Source organism: Purpureocillium lilacinum (genome assembly GCF_023168085.1).
Source record: "Purpureocillium lilacinum CBS 284.36 DNA, scaffold_1, whole genome shotgun sequence".
NCBI classification, from domain to species: Eukaryota; Fungi; Ascomycota; class Sordariomycetes; order Hypocreales; family Ophiocordycipitaceae; genus Purpureocillium; species Purpureocillium lilacinum.
This window is the reverse complement of record NW_027072111.1, coordinates 5,315,164-5,330,908: the sequence shown is the minus strand read 5'-3', so window position 1 is coordinate 5,330,908 and position 15,745 is coordinate 5,315,164. Positions and strand designations below refer to the sequence as shown.

Below are 15,745 nucleotides of genomic sequence, written 5' to 3'. Positions count from 1 at the left end.
TGGTCCATGAAGGTCTGCAGCGAAACATCGTCTGTGAAGATGGTCTGGGCGGACGTCGCTCCAGTGCCGCCGTACGGGCCTGTCGTGTGGGTCGTAGATGGATTCAGCTTGGACAGCAGGAACCGGGCTTGAGAGCCGCCAGCATCGCATACGACAAAGCGAGGCAGCGGGAAGCGGTCCGTAATGAGATCCTGTATCCCGTCAGTGTCGTTCAATGGAAGAGCTGTCTTGGGACCATACCCTGGCATCTTCCTTCGGTTGCTCCAACAACGCCGCAAAATTCTCGTAGCCTTCCTGATCCTGATATCCGGCCTTACGCCATTCGGCAATCGTCTCACCGTGAAAGATGAGAATATGGAAGAAGGTGTCTAACAGCAGAATGTGGGTTGGCTGGATGGAAGCGGAATCCAGTAAGACAGGAACGCCACCGTCTTGATCGAACGTGTAGGAGTCGAGGGTGGGCTGAATCATGACGAGCGAATTGCTCACGTCTTCGTGATTCAGCACGTGCCGATCGAAGGCCGTCTCGTCAGGAGAGTTGTTGAAAACCTGCAAAAATTGGCTTCGACGCAAGTGGAACATGAACTGGGGATAGAGTGTGAAGTTCTTCTCCAATCGGAAAGACGAAGGGTCATCCTTTCGATAGTCGGCAAATCGCGAGCAGAGGCGGATGAGCATCCTGTCTACCCATCGCAGCACGTCTGGGCCGTCATCGACTTCGGATTTGAAGACCGCTATCCTGGACATGAGGACTGCAGCTGCCTCTTGATCGAAGGACTGCGCGATCGCTGGGTCGCCGGCTGGACCGCTGAGATTTCGGGCCACCGTCGTCACGCGCAGGTGGAACTGACCCGAAGAGTGTTGGTAGTACGTCAGGAATTGCATCATACCTTTCTGAGGGGCTTGCTGGTGGGACACGGGCCCCTGGCTGGCGACCTCGAAATAGATGCCATAGCTGGCCTTCGGATCAATACCGCACATCTTCCAAGAGCACGTATTCCCGATGCCGCATTCCGTTTCACCAACCGAGACAGATTTTTTGTTGAGAGACACCGCGTGCCCGATGAGCCCGGTGACCTTGAGCTCCTTAGTAGTGAGTACTTCGAGCACGGCGTTGAACCCCATGAGAAGATTGTCGTCACCGTCCTTCTCAAACACTCGAATGAAGGACTGTCTGAACATGGAAGCTGTGAAGCTGTCGGTCAGGATCATGTGTCCGCCTGTCGAGTTGCAGAGGCCCTTCATCTCCAGGAGGCCAACCTGGTCCAGGCAGCCAGCGAATATGTCTATGACGTGGCCATTATGAGCTGTACGCTTCGCCAGGTTGTCATAAAACTACACCCAAGATCCGTCAGCCTCAAATTAATGTCAATGCCGCAAGGGTTGAGGGCTTACTTTCAACGCCTTCTTGTAATATTTCACATTATCTCGGTCGATGTCGTGATGGGAACGAATGGGCTCTCTGAGCTCGGGTCCTACAACCATGCCTGGACCTTCGGTAGCGGGGCCTCCGGCGAACAACATGATGCGGCCTCCGGCATTCTGGAAGGATGATTCCATTAGACCGACTGCCACACTCAGGGCCACACCGGTGCAACGCAGGCTGCGCCGGTCGTTGGCCGTGGGCCAAGGGTCCTTTTGAAGAGTCTCCAGTGCCTTGGTGAGCTGGAACTCAGCCTGCTGTACGGGCAGGAGAAATCGCGCTGCCGGGCCCATGGGCATCTGGCGTCCCGGTTGGGGCTGCATGCCTGGGCGCATGCCTGTGGACGTGAGGCCTAGCATCTCTTGAACCTGTTTGGCTGAGTAGTCCTTGCTTCCCCGGAAGACGTAGGACTTGGCACACCCCTCATAGCCAATCTCGTGTACTTGGGCCTATCTCGCCACGTTAGTCACGTATGTTCCAGTGCTAGTCGTTGACAGGGACGCGGCTCACCATCGTCCCAAAGGTAATGAGGCCAACGAGGGCGTTCTCTGGAAGCAGGCTCAAGCTCATGACAAGTGACTCTTTCAGAGACGCGAGAGCATCATCCTCCTGGCACAAATCGACGACATAGAGGAAAATCGGCGGTGCGGGAGCAGGTCGAGACAGTCGATACTCAATCGTGGTGTTGGCTGGATGGAGTTCGGGAGGGATAGCATTGGCCGTAATGTCTTTGTAGTGGGGGGGAAGCTGGTTCCTCGAGAGGCAGAAAGGGCAAATCCAGACCCGGGCGCGAACGTCGACTTGGCTGACGGCCTGTCAGCAACTCCCGTGGACCATGTCTGACAATCGATGTCCGCCGGCCACTCACCAGAAGGGATTCAGTACAGCTCGGCAAGGCTGCTTGCACGTTACAGGCTCGAACTGCAACAGCGGTGTATCTGGCTTCTCCTTCAAGGGCGTGTACAGGGCGCCAATGGGTACGACGAGTCTCGAGGCTTCCTTCATGGGTTTGCGTAGTCATTAGCATGGGTACAAGACTGACGATGATGTTACGGTCGGGGAACTCACCATGCGCGAGCTGGGGAATACGTTCCAGCTCAGGCGCACGCCATCACGGTCCTCCACTTCGCTCCACTGCTCCTTGAGTGCTTCGTAGTCCATTGTGTCGACTGTCGAGGGTGAGAAAGACGGGTACAGTATCTGGCGACGCCGGGGGGAAGCTGTGGCACGTTGACTGGTGGCTGGCCGGCAATGTTCGCGTCGTTGAGTTTCGGTGGCAGATGCGAGCGACAGAGGAGGTCGGATGTACCGCGTCTTAAGAGCTCCGATGCCGAAGTGCACGGGTGAGTCGCGCAATCGATGGAGGTGTCCGTGGACGCAAAGTCGAGGGACAGGGTGGCCAAGGCCAGGAGGTTTGGGATGGTGTGCGGAATGGTAGCAGAGATGCCTGCACCCTGGGGAAGCAAAGGACACTTTCCAGCTTGACCAAGGACCAGGTTCAAGCCACTGGCGAGCAGGTACGGGATACTTTCTGATCGCGCATAGCAAGCACGGGATCCAAGGTACTGGGTACTAGCAGATGTCCAGCTGCCACTGAGGTAAGGCGGTAGGTACTTGTCGGTAGCTCCACAGCGGATTTGAGCGTCAAAAATACTTGTCCAGTACCTAGATCGGCCAATCTGCACCCACCCGTTGCAGGCGCAATCCCTGTAGTACCTCGTACCTAGTAGGTAGGCGTTTCTGCTGGCTTTCTGATGTTTCGGTAGGTACCCAGATACCTGGTACCTGATCTCCTTGGTGCATGCGCCAGGTACCTGACCCAAAGTCTTGTCAACCGGCACCTCGACCTGCTCAGGAACAGGACGGATGGTGCCTGCGTAGTCCAGAGTCACGCAATTCACCGTAACACCGTCACTAGCTCCTTACAGTGCTTTCGTCTATGAAATATTACATCTATTGAAGTACTTGGGTCCTGCATCTGCCACCTTAATAAGTTATTATGGTAAGGTACCTAGTCCTCTGTATGAACTAGTACTCTACAAAATGTACCTCAGGACTGCAATCTAGACATGATAGCCCAGCACAGAGATAAAGTGGGACCTGGGCTCGACAAAAACACCAAAGAATAAGCTCCAAACTTCAAAGCGTCAACAACGTCTGCCACCTTATTGTCTTGGTCTGCTTTTCTAGTCGGATATAGATGCCGACAACTCATGGGAGACCTGTAGCGCTGGTATTCGGGTTGTGTCAAAGAAAGCAAATACAGGGCTGGTGGCTGCCCGGTTTTGAGGCCCCCCCAACCCTTTCCGCTCTCAGCCATGAGCTTCCCCCTCGCAGCCCGGCAACGCACGCTTTGGCGTAGCATCCCCGCGCCTGCTCGACAGATTCGAGCGGCCTCCCAGGGTTCAATCGCTGAAGCCGTGCGCCCTCTGGTCTACGACTTGCATGAACCATCTCGGCCTAAGACAGACAACCAGCGAGCCCCCATCATCTTCCTCCATGGTCTGTTTGGTTCCAAGAAGAATAACAGGGGCATCAGCAAGTACGCTCGAACGCCCGCACCTGGGATGGGACAGTCCATGAGAGTTTTACTTGTATCTAACAACGGCTATAGGGCTCTCGCTCGCGATCTGGGCCGATATGTGTACGCTCTAGTGAGTGTGCCTTCGCACCTGGGCCGATAGCCGACAGCTTCCAAGGTTGTACTCACAGAATCCAGGACCTCAGGAATCATGGCGAGTCACCTCAAAACCCCCGGCACGACTATCCAGCCATGGCCGAGGACGTGTCAGCATTCATCAAAGATCATGGCCTCACTGACACGACAATCATTGGACACTCCATGTACGACGCACCGGTCCCCTAGCTTGCCTCCCCTCCTCTCGTCCTCTACCACAGCCAGTTTACGAACATCTAATTGTTTAGGGGAGCAAAGACCGCCATGACGCTTGCCCTGCGTTCGCCCGACGCTGTTGCCAACATAGTTGCTGTCGACAATGCTCCTGTCGATGCTGCTCTTAGGAATGATTTCGCGCATTACATCCGGGGTATGGAGAAGATCCAATCGGCAGGCATCACACGGCAAGCTGAGGCGGACCAGATATTGCAGAAATACGAGGAGGTACGCTCGCCGACAGGACCGGGGAATATATTACTGGTTCAAAGACAAAACAGAGGCCCTCGCTGACGTGTGTTGCAGTCGCTGCCAATCCGCCAGTTCCTGCTGGGGAACCTTTATCGCCCGCCGGGGGGGCAATTTCAGCAGTTCCGCATCCCACTCGACATTCTCGCACGTTCACTGGGCCACCTAGGTGATTTCCCCTACAAGGATCCGGGCGAGCGTCGATTCCAGAAGCCCGCCCTGTTTGTTCGCGGCACGAAGAGCACGTATGTGCCGGATGACGTGCTGCCCGCGATTGGGCAGTTCTTCCCTCTATTCCGGGTAGCAGATATCGATGCTGGCCACTGGCTGATTTCGGAACAACCTGAGGCTTTTCGACAAGGTATGTAGCACTCGACCCCGCAAATTCCCGGATGTTGAGAGACTGACTGCATGAAACGAAAGCCGTGGTTGACTTTTTGCGCGACGTTGAATAGCCATTGCTCAGCCATTTCCGAATTAGATGTACAAACAAGCCCAAAAAGACGTATCAGCGTACACCTTGGCAATTCACAACATCTGGCTTTGGAATTTGAGCGTGTGCCGGGAGAGTTTAGATAGCTGGGCGTAAGATCGACGTAGGTAGCCCGTGAGGAGTACATTTTAGGAGCAGCAGCTCTGGCATTGGCGCACCCGGGTCAGGACCTGGCTTCCAACACTGCCGAAGTGCGCCCATCTATACATGTGTGGATTCATTCCAGAAGACGGCTGATCAACTGGGGTCGCCGGGGCGAAGTTCGCATTGACGTGCATCGATACTGGGACAGGCGCCGGAGGGGTTATCGTTGCCTCAGGAGTGTCTGCAGCAACCCGTACCAATCTGCAAACCGAGTCACAGGCACAGCGAAATGGAGCAGTGTAGAACCCTTTTTTGCCATTTCATGGGGACATTACCGTAGCCCCCAACCGCCTTAGATGCTACGCCATTTGCGATGACCGAAACAATGCCAAGGATGAGTGTATCACCCGCGAGGGTCCCTGTTCCCCCGCGCCTGTTCACAGAAAGCGCCCTTTAAACCTGCTCCAAGACTCGCTCCTTGAACTCTCTCTCAACCTTCTGGCCCTGGTCATCCGTCCCCGACTCTCCATGAAGCGCCATCAGGGCACCGAGGTCGAACTTGGGTGCCTTGAGCAGCTTGACCTTTCGGATGTGCACCTATCGTGAATGTATCAGCCCCGGTTCTGGAGAAAGGATTGCCGCTGGTTTTATTTGTTGCAGGGGGCTCAAGATGCCGGCTTACATTCTGCAGAGGGTAGATGCCCTGGGTCGACTTCTCAATCTCGCGGCCGATGACCTCGGGGATGAGCTTGGAGGTGAGCTGGGTGAGGGTGCAGCTGGACGCCTCGCGCTGGATGATGTCGGTCATCTTGCGCCGGATAGCCCGGATCTGCGAAGACGCCGCGTACGTTGTCTTCTTGATCTGATTGGGTCGCCGCTTGGTGAAGGCAATGGCGAAGAGACGAATGAGGTAGTCATCGGTGGTCTTGACGGTGACGTTGGCCTCAATCAGGGTCTGCCACTTGCGCACAAGAGATCGCAGCTTGTCGGAGGTGAAATCGAGCCCGTGGAAGTTGGTGAGGCAGTTCTTGCCCTGCACCTCATCCACGCGAAGGCGGACCTTGCGGAACGCGTGGTCCTCATCCTTCTGCAGATCGGCCAACGAGACCTCGACGATGCGGCCCTTGAGGGCGTCGTTCGCGTTCTTCAGACCGGTGGTACGGTTGACGAGAGTCTTGCCGACACTGGATTTCAGCATTAGCGAGCCGTCTGGTTACTCGAGGGGGGATTAACCGTCGCCAGGTTTGCCAGCGCCGTGATCGGTCGGGATTCGTTCGGATGCACTCACTCTCGCACATTGAAGGGGCTGGGAGCCTGCAAGGAGTGTCTGTAAGCACATGCTGGGAATGCGAGTGGGAAACGTCGCGGTTTTTCTTGAGCGGCGCACCTTGATCGAGTACCAGTCCTTGCGGGAGAAGGGGTCGACGGTCTTCTTCTTGAGACCCTTCTTGCCCTTGGAGAGCCTCTTGTTCCTATAGCTGGTCAGCCTCCGATGTAGGTTTGTTCGTTGCTGCGAAACAACTCACTTTCCAACAGCCATGATTGCTGGCCAACTTGATGATCAGTTGGAGAATCAAAGGTGCCAGAAGTATGGGTGGTGGAGGGGCGAGAATAATTTCAATTCTTGTGTGCAGCGACTAGGTCTAAGCGAGCCCAGTGTGAAAAAAACACGGGCCATCTATTTTCCCGGGTCCACAACAACTCCAGATTTGCCTGGGGACTTGCCATGCATCACGTGATCAAGGCACTATTTCAGCCACAAGCCACTCCAGTGAACAATCCTGGCGCCACACGGGGAGGATGGGTGGCGACACACACGAATTTCCCGAAGCTTCATCATGCAAGGAACAGCCTGCGCAGTGGCACCCACAACCTTGTCGCAACAGCGTGCGCATTGCGCTTGCCAATTCTCCAGCCCATCCAATGTACGAGACGCCTCTCATTGTTGACCTTCGTCTGGGAAGCAAAACCCAGCCGCGACGAGAACACAACTGCGCCGGTTGCCTGCTTGTGGGACGACATCACGCCTAATGCGCGCCTCGAGACTGTTCACTCTAACGATGGACCGCGCTGTGTATTTGCCGAGTGCTTGCTCGTTCTCCTGTCAATTGGCACGCCAATGGACACCTAGGTACCTAGTAGGTAGTTCGTCGCTCGTAGAGCACCAGAAGGATGGAAAAAGATGATCGCTCGATGGATTACCCTCCCCTCTTCGTCGGTTACCTTACATGCCACCTGTCCTGCCTTTCGCTGTTCTTCCACTGACAACGGTGCCGGTGCCTTGCCCACTGAATGAGAAAGAGACGGCGGAGGTCCTTCGCGCTCACACGCGAAAATGCTTTCTGAGCTTTGTTACCCTCACGGGGTGCAAGCTAATCCAAGGCGTGTCTCCTGAACCGGTCGCGACGTGTTCGATCGGGCCGAGCCCTCAGAAAACAATTCGGAGTGTGGGCGCAATCTTGCCTCAATGCTTTGTCGCTCAACTACCTTGTATCGGCGCCATCGTGCCATGCCGCTTTGAACCGCTACATCGCCCGAGCTCTCTCGAGACGCCGTCGATGCTGCTATCCAACTGCCACTACTCCTCTGTGACAGCCTGGGCAGCCACCGAACGGCCGGGCCGGCGATGTGACGTCAGAAACACCTCTCTCTCTGCCTATCCTCGCTCAGTTGGGCTCATCTTTCGCGCTACGGGGCTCTGGCACGGCCCACTGATCGAAGTTGGGAAAACTGAAGTAACAATCTAGCAGCTCAAGTTAGATGTTAGAATTCTGATGCCATCTCCGCCCCCAAATACCATCACGCCACCTGCCTGATTGAGACTCGTCTAGCAAGTCATGAATACCATATTTGCCAGCATGTGCGACAGTGTGGAGCTGCTCCCGGCGAGGGACCGTTACTGGGGCCGGCTGTCGTAGTCGCTCGGACGAGCCGTTCGACCCGATGACCTGCCTCGCGACAGGGTAGATCCAGGCCTTGCTGAGCATCTCGGCTGCCTTCTCGGGGGAAGCTGGGTTGACAAGCGAACCGCGAAGGGCATTGTGTGTTGTGATTGACGGCTCGGTAATGCTTGACCGGAGCAGCCTTGGCCGTCTCGGCCCGGTCGCCGCGATACAGTCCCCGTGGTCAAGGTTTAGCTGAGCGCCAGCCGAAACCCCTCGAGGCAAAGATGCCATCATACCATGGGACAAATACATTGCCTTGTGCCCACGCTTTGTTTATACCTGTCGCAGCCAGTCGGAGCAGCATGTGCGTCCCACACACCGCGTCGCAAGTCAGGAAAACGTAGCTCTCGAGGCATCACAACGTTGCCCGTTGGGGTGGATTTCAGGCTTCAAATACTCGGGATCAATCGACTCCGTGCAAGACGTCGCCGGAGTCGGGTATCGAGGACCGTGCCACTTGTCGTGCCAGTGCCAAGTTGGGTGCCAACATTCACTTGCAGCCAATTGATGTTCCCAGGGGTGATGTAGGTTGAGCCAGTGGCATTTGCCGGCTGAGCGCTGCCAACTCGTCAACAAGGGTCGGTGCTGCCCAACGACAGGGGTGACAAGCCCCAACGTTGAAACAACCTGCATGCTCATTGCTTACCGACACTCGGTTTCCGTCGTAGCGCATCCAGGCCACCGACACCTCAGCATGCGAATATGCCATCGATAAGGCTCGGACATGTGACATAATAGTTCCAATACTACTGTGAGTCTGTAGGACCAGCCCCCCACCCCTTGCGGGTTTGTGACATTCTTTTCTCGGCTGCGACGTCGGGAGGCCCCTGGTACGGGCGGCCAGTGGGTCATCGCTGCGTCAAATCAACAGCAGATACGAAGTAGATCACAAGCCTTCCTAGCTTCAAACTCTAGGTGTGCGTGAGCCTCCGTAGTACGCACCAGAAGACTCTGGCCTGACTTCTGCAACCATCCCCATGCAGATGCCCGCCAGCAGAATCCTCGTCTCATCCAGGCCGCCACTCGGTGTGCAGCTCAGTGATCGATACTTAGAGGTCGTGTTAGCGGCGGGGTCGCTGGTCATGAGTTTCGGTTCTTGAGCAGGGGCCGCTTACTCCTCCCACATTCGTCCCTGCACTGACTGCAGCTCCTCTGCCGTGAGGCGCTTCCCAGCAGTGAAGTAGCCTAGCGCTGTTCAGTATAATGACCGTGGGTAACGAGGCGCCGTCAATCTTACCGGCAGTGATCTTCGCATCGATTTCAACTCTCGAGTCCGCTGGGATGAGCTCATCCGGCAACTCGACCCTCTCGTGGATTGGAATGCTGCAATTGTCAGACGCGCATATCGGGGCCGACGCTTCCACTCACCCTTGGCCGACGATTGCATCGTGCTTCATGCTATTGCGCCGTCAACGCCTGACACACACGCTGCAGAAGTGCTTGAAAACTAACTTGCTCATGCTCAACATCCTGTCAATCTTTTGAATGCCAAGCCAATGAAGGATGTCTGGCATCAAGGCTTGAAAGCGCATGTCCTTGACACCGGCGATGTTTTCCGTCCTCGTGAAATAGTCTGACGCTCGATCCGCGCCTCGTTTTCGTGCATTGTAGACGACTACCGCAGGTTAGCATTGCTGCGTACCTCATTGCGTTCGAATTCACTTCTCGGGCGGTCGTACGGTACTGTGGCCTAGGTTAGCACTCTTGGACTGCCGGACATTACGCGGAACAAGTCTTGGTGTCAGGAGGAAGGGCTTGCGAGGAGGATTCCGCTTGGCCATTCGGGCACAGTACCTTGGTGACTTCGCCCAGAGCCCTGCCCTCCTTCCTGAAATAAATAACGACGCCGCTCCCGCCATTTTGCGCCTCCTTGACAGCCTCTTCGATGCCGAAGATGAGGTAGGGCCTGCATGTGCAGATATCGGAACCAAATACGTCACTGCCGTTACACTGCGGATGGGGTGTCAACAACAGATCAGCGTCCGTGCAAGACAAGCAGCCAGACCGACCTCGTCATGAATGCGGAGAGACAGCCGAGCAGATGGGTCAGACATTTTGGCAGGATCTCCAAAACAATACACCGTCAAGCCACCTGCACATAGTCAGTCGCTGGTACGCCCACTCTACCCTCACCGCGTAAAAGGGTTACGTGCCAATGGGGGGCAAAAAGATCTTGATGTCGCCGCGAGTAATCAGCTGGTTTTCCCCCTCCGTCAGCTTGGTGCAACCGAGGCAGGCAACCCAGTCTGAAGTACCTCGGGATAACTACCGCCGGTATGTTCAAAGAGAGAACGTCGCAGCGTGCCCTCATCTGGGATACTGTCAGGAGAAGCCAGAGTGGCGGGTGCCTCAAGCAAACCCACCAATGCCAAATCTTTCTGCAACCCCAGGAAGATACCAAACCTGGGAGACTCTTAGCAAGTCACCGTAGGCCCTCACAAGGCGACCAGCCTTACTGGTTCGACGGCAAATTTTGTCACTGCAAGCTCGCCAAGCTTGTTCAGACAGACCTTGCCATCAGGGACCCTGCCAGACGTTAGCCAGAGGCTCAGTTTCCAGACATCACCATGCGGGATCCAGACAGTCTTCCGCGCTTCACACTTTCTTCTAATTCGGGCAGCTGACATGTCTGTCAGTACTTCCAGCGCTTTCAGGATATGGGAAAATTTTGACCTTCATATGAGCCTTGGTGATGGCGATTGTTGGGCGCAGATCAACTGAATCCATGATGAGTCACAAAGAATTCTGGAAGAGTCCTGGACAGGGACGGCAACCTTTTTCCCGCTCAATGATGTCAGCAAAAGTCCAAGGGGCCAGGTGACCCCAGGGATCCATGGCAACGATCTTGCGCCGGTCGCCCCATTGTGGAAATGGCCCAATTCGGGTGGCCGGTTCGGTGTTCGTAAAGTCGGGCCTACACGCACGCCACTTAAGCGTTGATCACCCGAGAAGGCCTAGAGACCGGACTGACCTGTGGTCTACGTCCAACTCCTTGCTTGCCACTGCAAGCGCGTAGTAAATGGAGTACGAGCCGCCGCTGGAGGCACGCAGCGAGTCAGCTCTCGATCCCATCGCCTCGTAGGTCAAAGTTCTTACTGGGCTGCGTGGCGATGCCTGGTTAGCACTGGCAGAGGATGAGATGCTTGGGTAGGACTGCTCACCTCCAATGGCTGATGTTAGATGGGTGCCTGGGTCAGCCTGTCTGAAGTCATACGCCCCTTAAAGTGTCGGCTTGAACAAACCGTTTCGGCGTCTTATGGTAGAGGGCGATCTAGCTACCGCAACCGGACCACGCTTCATAGGATCAGGGTTGCCCCAGTCCATCGGGAGGGGGTCAATGCCAATCTGCTTGGGATATGTGCTGCGCGTATGTGTCAGTAGATGGTTCTTGCTACATAGCCTGGGCCAAACACACGTGAGAATGATCCGAGATGTAAAGCCCGACCGCGGAGGGGCCGCTTTCACAACCGGTGAGTCTTCTGCGACACCATCCGGTGAGTTATCGGTCAAGCTCGACTGTCCTTCGACACCCGTGGCGTCCGGGGCCTGAGCAATAGAAGAAGCGCCCGAAAATTTGGCATCCGAAGCAACGGGTCCAGGTGGAGCGGAGGCGGCAGGATCGCCAGACTCGAGCCTCTCGGACAAAGATTCAATGGCAGCCGCTAGTTGCGACTGTCCCCGGCGGATATCGCGCAAGGCGCTGATGATATCAGAGCTTGAAGCGTGCCCTTCCATGTTGGACTACCGGCTCGAAGCTTCGCAGGGGACCGGGGGTGTGGCTTGTTCAAGATCAGCAGCAGATCTGAAGACCTACCTGAAGTATGGCGTTAGCAGGGAGGATGCGATACTTGGTTGGTAGCTTGTGGACTTGGCAACTCGGGCGTGAAGAGGCGACTGGAAGGAGTGCGGCAGGATCAGGAACTGATGGGTTACGGGGAGAAACGAGCAGGGCAGCGTGAATGCAGCGATGGAAGGTGAAGGGACGGGCGGCGGGGCCTGGGTGAGCGTCGGCAGTCGGCAGCACGGGCAGGTGAGCTCCCTGAGCAGCCTGAGGTCAGGTTGGGGTGCGGTCGGACCGGTACATGAATGGAAGCTGATCCCATGACTGCCTCAGAGCCATCGAATCCTGGCGGGTACCTCACGGCACCGTACAGAATACCTCTGGTACCTGAGGTACCTCGCCAGATAGCACGAGACAGCCAGGGCCCCCTCATGGTTTCCATCCTTCCAAGTTCCATTGCCAGGCATTGGCAGGCAGAGGCTTGCGCAAGGTGACGGGACACACCTAGGTTCCTTTAGTACTGCTTAGCCGGGTTTAGAGGGGTACCCTCTGTAAGACAGGGGAGTCCCGGAGCTCCTGACAACGATAAGACAAGCCACCTCGGCCGGCGCGGTGCCCGAGTGCCCAGGTGCTCCTCTGGGAACTTGGGCACCACCCCGACAACCGGTGCGGGGTCCTGCGTCCATGTCCAGGTGCATTCCATTGGAGAGAAGCGGAAAGATTGCACAGCGCACCCCGTACGTGTTACCTCCACTGCAAACCTGTTGCACAGACCTCGTGCGCTTCGTGTGTCTGCAAAGCAAGGCACAAAGCACGCGAGAAGGCCTGGGAAATGGCCTTGGACCACTGTCATCGCCTGCAAAGGCCAATCGAAGCAAGGCACGAGTTCCTAGTGGTAGGGCCCAATGCACATCCCATGTGGCCCCGAGTTTGTGAGCGAGGCTCGAAACGTCGCTCCCGTTACCGGCCGGCACCTCGAGATAACGTTAGTACGAGGTAGCTAGGTATGGCGTCGGTGCCATTCAATGGTGCTTCGCGCTTGCCCACCTGCAATCTGATCGCCGTGCCGTGGGTGCGGGGAATCAGCCCCGCCCCATCTCGGTGCGGGATGGGCGGGGGCCCTACTTCGGTATCACGGCATGGATCCATGGATGGCTTCCAAGGGCCCCTGCCTGCTCCATCCTGCCTGCCTGCCAGCAGGGACCAGCCAGGCTTGCTCGGCAGCATCTTGGGCGCGGCGAAGCTGAGGGCGCCTCGCTACCTTAGGTAAGGTACCTGCTCGGCCTGGCGAGGTCGCCTTATCTGCCCGGCCCAGTACCCGCAGCTCGACGAAAGTACTGGGTGCTGGGTCCAGCCACCTAATGCTACCTATGTGCTCCCCGAGGGGTGCGTACGTCTTTACCTCTACCTGGTACTGTGCGAAGTACCTCAAGGTGCGACCTGCCCCGTTCCCTGCTCCTATGAGCCATTCGCGCCAAGCGCCGGGCAACGGCTTCACTTCGCAGCAACACAGATGGAGATTGCATCATCGCACACACCAACCCCGGAGGAATTCTTGTTACCCTTTTTTGAAGACACGTACACCTATTGCCCACAGCCCTGCGCAAGAGCCCAAGTACTGCCTCCTACTTAGTACCTCAGGTAGGCACCAAGGCTAAAGTGGTTACCTCCAGCTTGCACAAGCCTCCCCACAGCGATGGACAGTAAGGGGCTAGTTCACCTTATCGATAACGAGCCCCCCCCCCCCCCTTTTTTCCCCACACACCCCTTGCTGCTGGCATGCTCAGCACGCCATGGTTCAGTCGCAGAATTTCTGACGTCGCCTTCGACGACATCACGCAGACCCTCCATGGTGTTCACGGCTGCCGCACGAACAATCCTCTGCAACCCCGGCGCGTTCGTTTGGCAGCATGGGGAAGCGCAAGAAGTCGTCGAGGAAGCCCATGGGGCCCAAAAAGGCACGTCGCTCGCTTTAGCCATCTCGATTGCAAACGGCGCAGGGCTAACGCATTCATGACCAGTCCGACCCTCTGCCAACCACATTCACATGCCTCTTCTGCAATCACGAGAAGTCGGTTACCGTCAAGCTCGATAGGAAAGCCGGTATCGGGCAGCTTGATTGCCGGGTTTGTGGACAAAAGTTCCAATGCGCCGTCAACTGTATGCCCCGACTTTTGGTAACGATCCGGTCCACGAACTGCTCGCGTGCCCTGTCTACACTGCACCTTCGCCCTGTTTGCGGATTCGGTACTTTCCTTCGTCGCCCACTGACAGCTTAAAACAGACCTGTCCGCCGCCGTCGATGTTTATGGGGAGTGGGTTGATGCTGCCGGTGAGTCCACCTCGTATGCCCCGTGTGTTTTCGACAAATTCCACAACTTCAGACACGATGACTGATGATGCGTTATAACAGATGCAGTTGCCAAGGAAAACACGGCGGAATCGGGCTACGGAGGGACCGCCAGACCATCAGCGAGAGACGGCCGAGGAGCCGAGCCCTCCGCGGCTCGCGACGACGATGACGATGACGAAAGGCGCTACGAAGGCGATGGCATTGTGGCGGATGATGAGTACTGAGCAACGTTTGCTTCGCAAGAGCTTCGTTTCTGTACCAGGTCGGCGGCCGCAGGACAATAGCGCATGGCTCCGTCCCACTACGCGAGCGGCAGTGTCGAGCTCAAGGCGATCCTTAGATGGTGTAGAACCTATCGCCAAAGTCGCCCAGGCCAGGGACTATGTAGCTGCTACGTCGTTAGCCCAGGATTGTTCACGTCGGATATTGCATCTCACTTCTTTTCATCAAGGCCCTGTGAAGTCCGTTAGCGACACAGCAATAACAAACACCGAGCGGCCGAGGCTGTTACAAACCTCGTCAATGAAGGCGGTGACAACTTTGAGCCGAGGAAATTTCGTGGCGAAATTTCCCACTCCTTCAGGGCTCGCGATCAAGTTGAGAAACAGGATGCGGTCCTCTGGCACACCTCGTGCCTTCAATACCTCAACAGCCATGATGGCCGAGCCACCTATTCGTGCGACACTGTCAGCTGTGCAACCCTGCTCACTGACAACGCCCTCGAGCCCCCGACCATCCGGTCCTTCGCCTGAACCGTAGTGGACAAGGGGAGGTCATTCTGGCGTGCCAGTAAGACTAACCTGTCGCAAACATTGGGTCGAGTAGAAGCACCCATCGTTCCGCGATGTCCTCCGGGAGTTTGTCGTAGAAGAGTTTAGGCTGCGCCGTGTCCTCATCCCTCTGGATGAGAATCTTGCCGATACGGACGGACCGACAACAGTCTCGAAGACCCTGCTCCATTGCCTCTCCAGCTCTCATGATAGACACGCCGCAGATTTTCCCCTGGAACATAAGTCCATTGTACGTGCGTCCAACGGGGGTTGTGATGTCATGCTCGATGACGGGAAGGTGATTCAGGCCTTCCTCGACAAGGAGACGGATAATGCGATTTGAGTAAAAGATAAAGTCTGCCCTGTCCGTATCCTTATTTCGAATCATCCTGTTGGCGGCAGGATTGGCTCAGTTCATGTTCTCTTCCCATGGAGGTTATAGTGCAGGGTGTGAGAAAGCACCGGTTGCTGTGTCTGATAGATGCAAGACAAGCCGGCCTAAGATAGCATCATAAAGAACTGCAACTTACGACAGAAGGGCAATGAGCTGCGGTGTCTGCGATAAGACGTGTACGTTATCGAATGGCACCTTAGCGGACACAGTAGCACTAGGCTTCTGTTCCTGCGATAGGTGGCTGGGGCCGACACACTCTTTCGGAGCCGTCGCCATCTCGAGTTGATCTTTAATGCTGCAAGTGAAATGTAGAGTCCCGTGGACTCTTATCCACTCGCTGGCGAGGGGAGCCACTCGATA

The 15,745-nt window shown here is 56.2% G+C and overlaps 6 protein-coding genes across 6 annotated transcripts; 1 reads left to right on the top strand and 5 right to left on the bottom strand.

The window, feature by feature from the left end:
* Window positions 1–201: 201 nt before the first annotated feature.
* Window positions 202–2,584, bottom strand: PLICBS_001254 (GTPase-activating protein S23; the record flags this gene model as incomplete). The annotated part of the gene is made up of 5 exons (XM_018317692.2): window positions 202–1,335; window positions 1,396–1,872; window positions 1,934–2,228; window positions 2,292–2,422; window positions 2,492–2,584. 5 exons carry the CDS (start codon window positions 2,582–2,584, stop codon window positions 202–204), a joined length of 2,130 nt encoding a protein of 709 aa, XP_018183217.2.
* Window positions 2,585–4,364: 1,780 nt separating this feature from the next.
* Window positions 4,365–5,020, top strand: PLICBS_001253 (uncharacterized protein; the record flags this gene model as incomplete). Its single annotated transcript, XM_018317693.2, has 3 exons — window positions 4,365–4,544; window positions 4,623–4,926; window positions 4,989–5,020. 3 exons carry the CDS (start codon window positions 4,365–4,367, stop codon window positions 5,018–5,020), a joined length of 516 nt encoding a protein of 171 aa, XP_018183218.2.
* Window positions 5,021–5,595: 575 nt separating this feature from the next.
* On the bottom strand, window positions 5,596–6,682 carry PLICBS_001252 (40S ribosomal protein eS1; the record flags this gene model as incomplete). Its single annotated transcript, XM_018317694.1, has 5 exons — window positions 5,596–5,739; window positions 5,825–6,326; window positions 6,431–6,456; window positions 6,530–6,614; window positions 6,669–6,682. The coding sequence occupies 5 exons, from the start codon at window positions 6,680–6,682 to the stop codon at window positions 5,596–5,598; spliced, it is 771 nt and encodes a 256-aa protein (XP_018183219.1).
* A 2,516-nt stretch (window positions 6,683–9,198) lies between these two features.
* PLICBS_001251 (uracil-regulated protein 1) lies at window positions 9,199–10,141 on the bottom strand (the record flags this gene model as incomplete). Its single annotated transcript, XM_065599773.1, has 7 exons — window positions 9,199–9,272; window positions 9,325–9,410; window positions 9,456–9,485; window positions 9,540–9,702; window positions 9,750–9,777; window positions 9,882–10,037; window positions 10,097–10,141. 7 exons carry the CDS (start codon window positions 10,139–10,141, stop codon window positions 9,199–9,201), a joined length of 582 nt encoding a protein of 193 aa, XP_065455845.1.
* A 1,361-nt stretch (window positions 10,142–11,502) lies between these two features.
* Window positions 11,503–11,822, bottom strand: PLICBS_001250 (uncharacterized protein; the record flags this gene model as incomplete). Its single annotated transcript, XM_018317696.2, has 1 exon — window positions 11,503–11,822. A coding segment is annotated over one exon (320 nt), but the record flags the coding sequence as incomplete, so codon positions are not given.
* A 2,735-nt stretch (window positions 11,823–14,557) lies between these two features.
* On the bottom strand, window positions 14,558–15,379 carry PLICBS_001249 (uracil phosphoribosyltransferase, synthesizes UMP from uracil; the record flags this gene model as incomplete). Its single annotated transcript, XM_018317698.1, has 4 exons — window positions 14,558–14,609; window positions 14,659–14,675; window positions 14,737–14,891; window positions 15,022–15,379. The coding sequence occupies 4 exons, from the start codon at window positions 15,377–15,379 to the stop codon at window positions 14,558–14,560; spliced, it is 582 nt and encodes a 193-aa protein (XP_018183223.1).
* Between the last annotated feature and the right edge of the window lie 366 nt (window positions 15,380–15,745).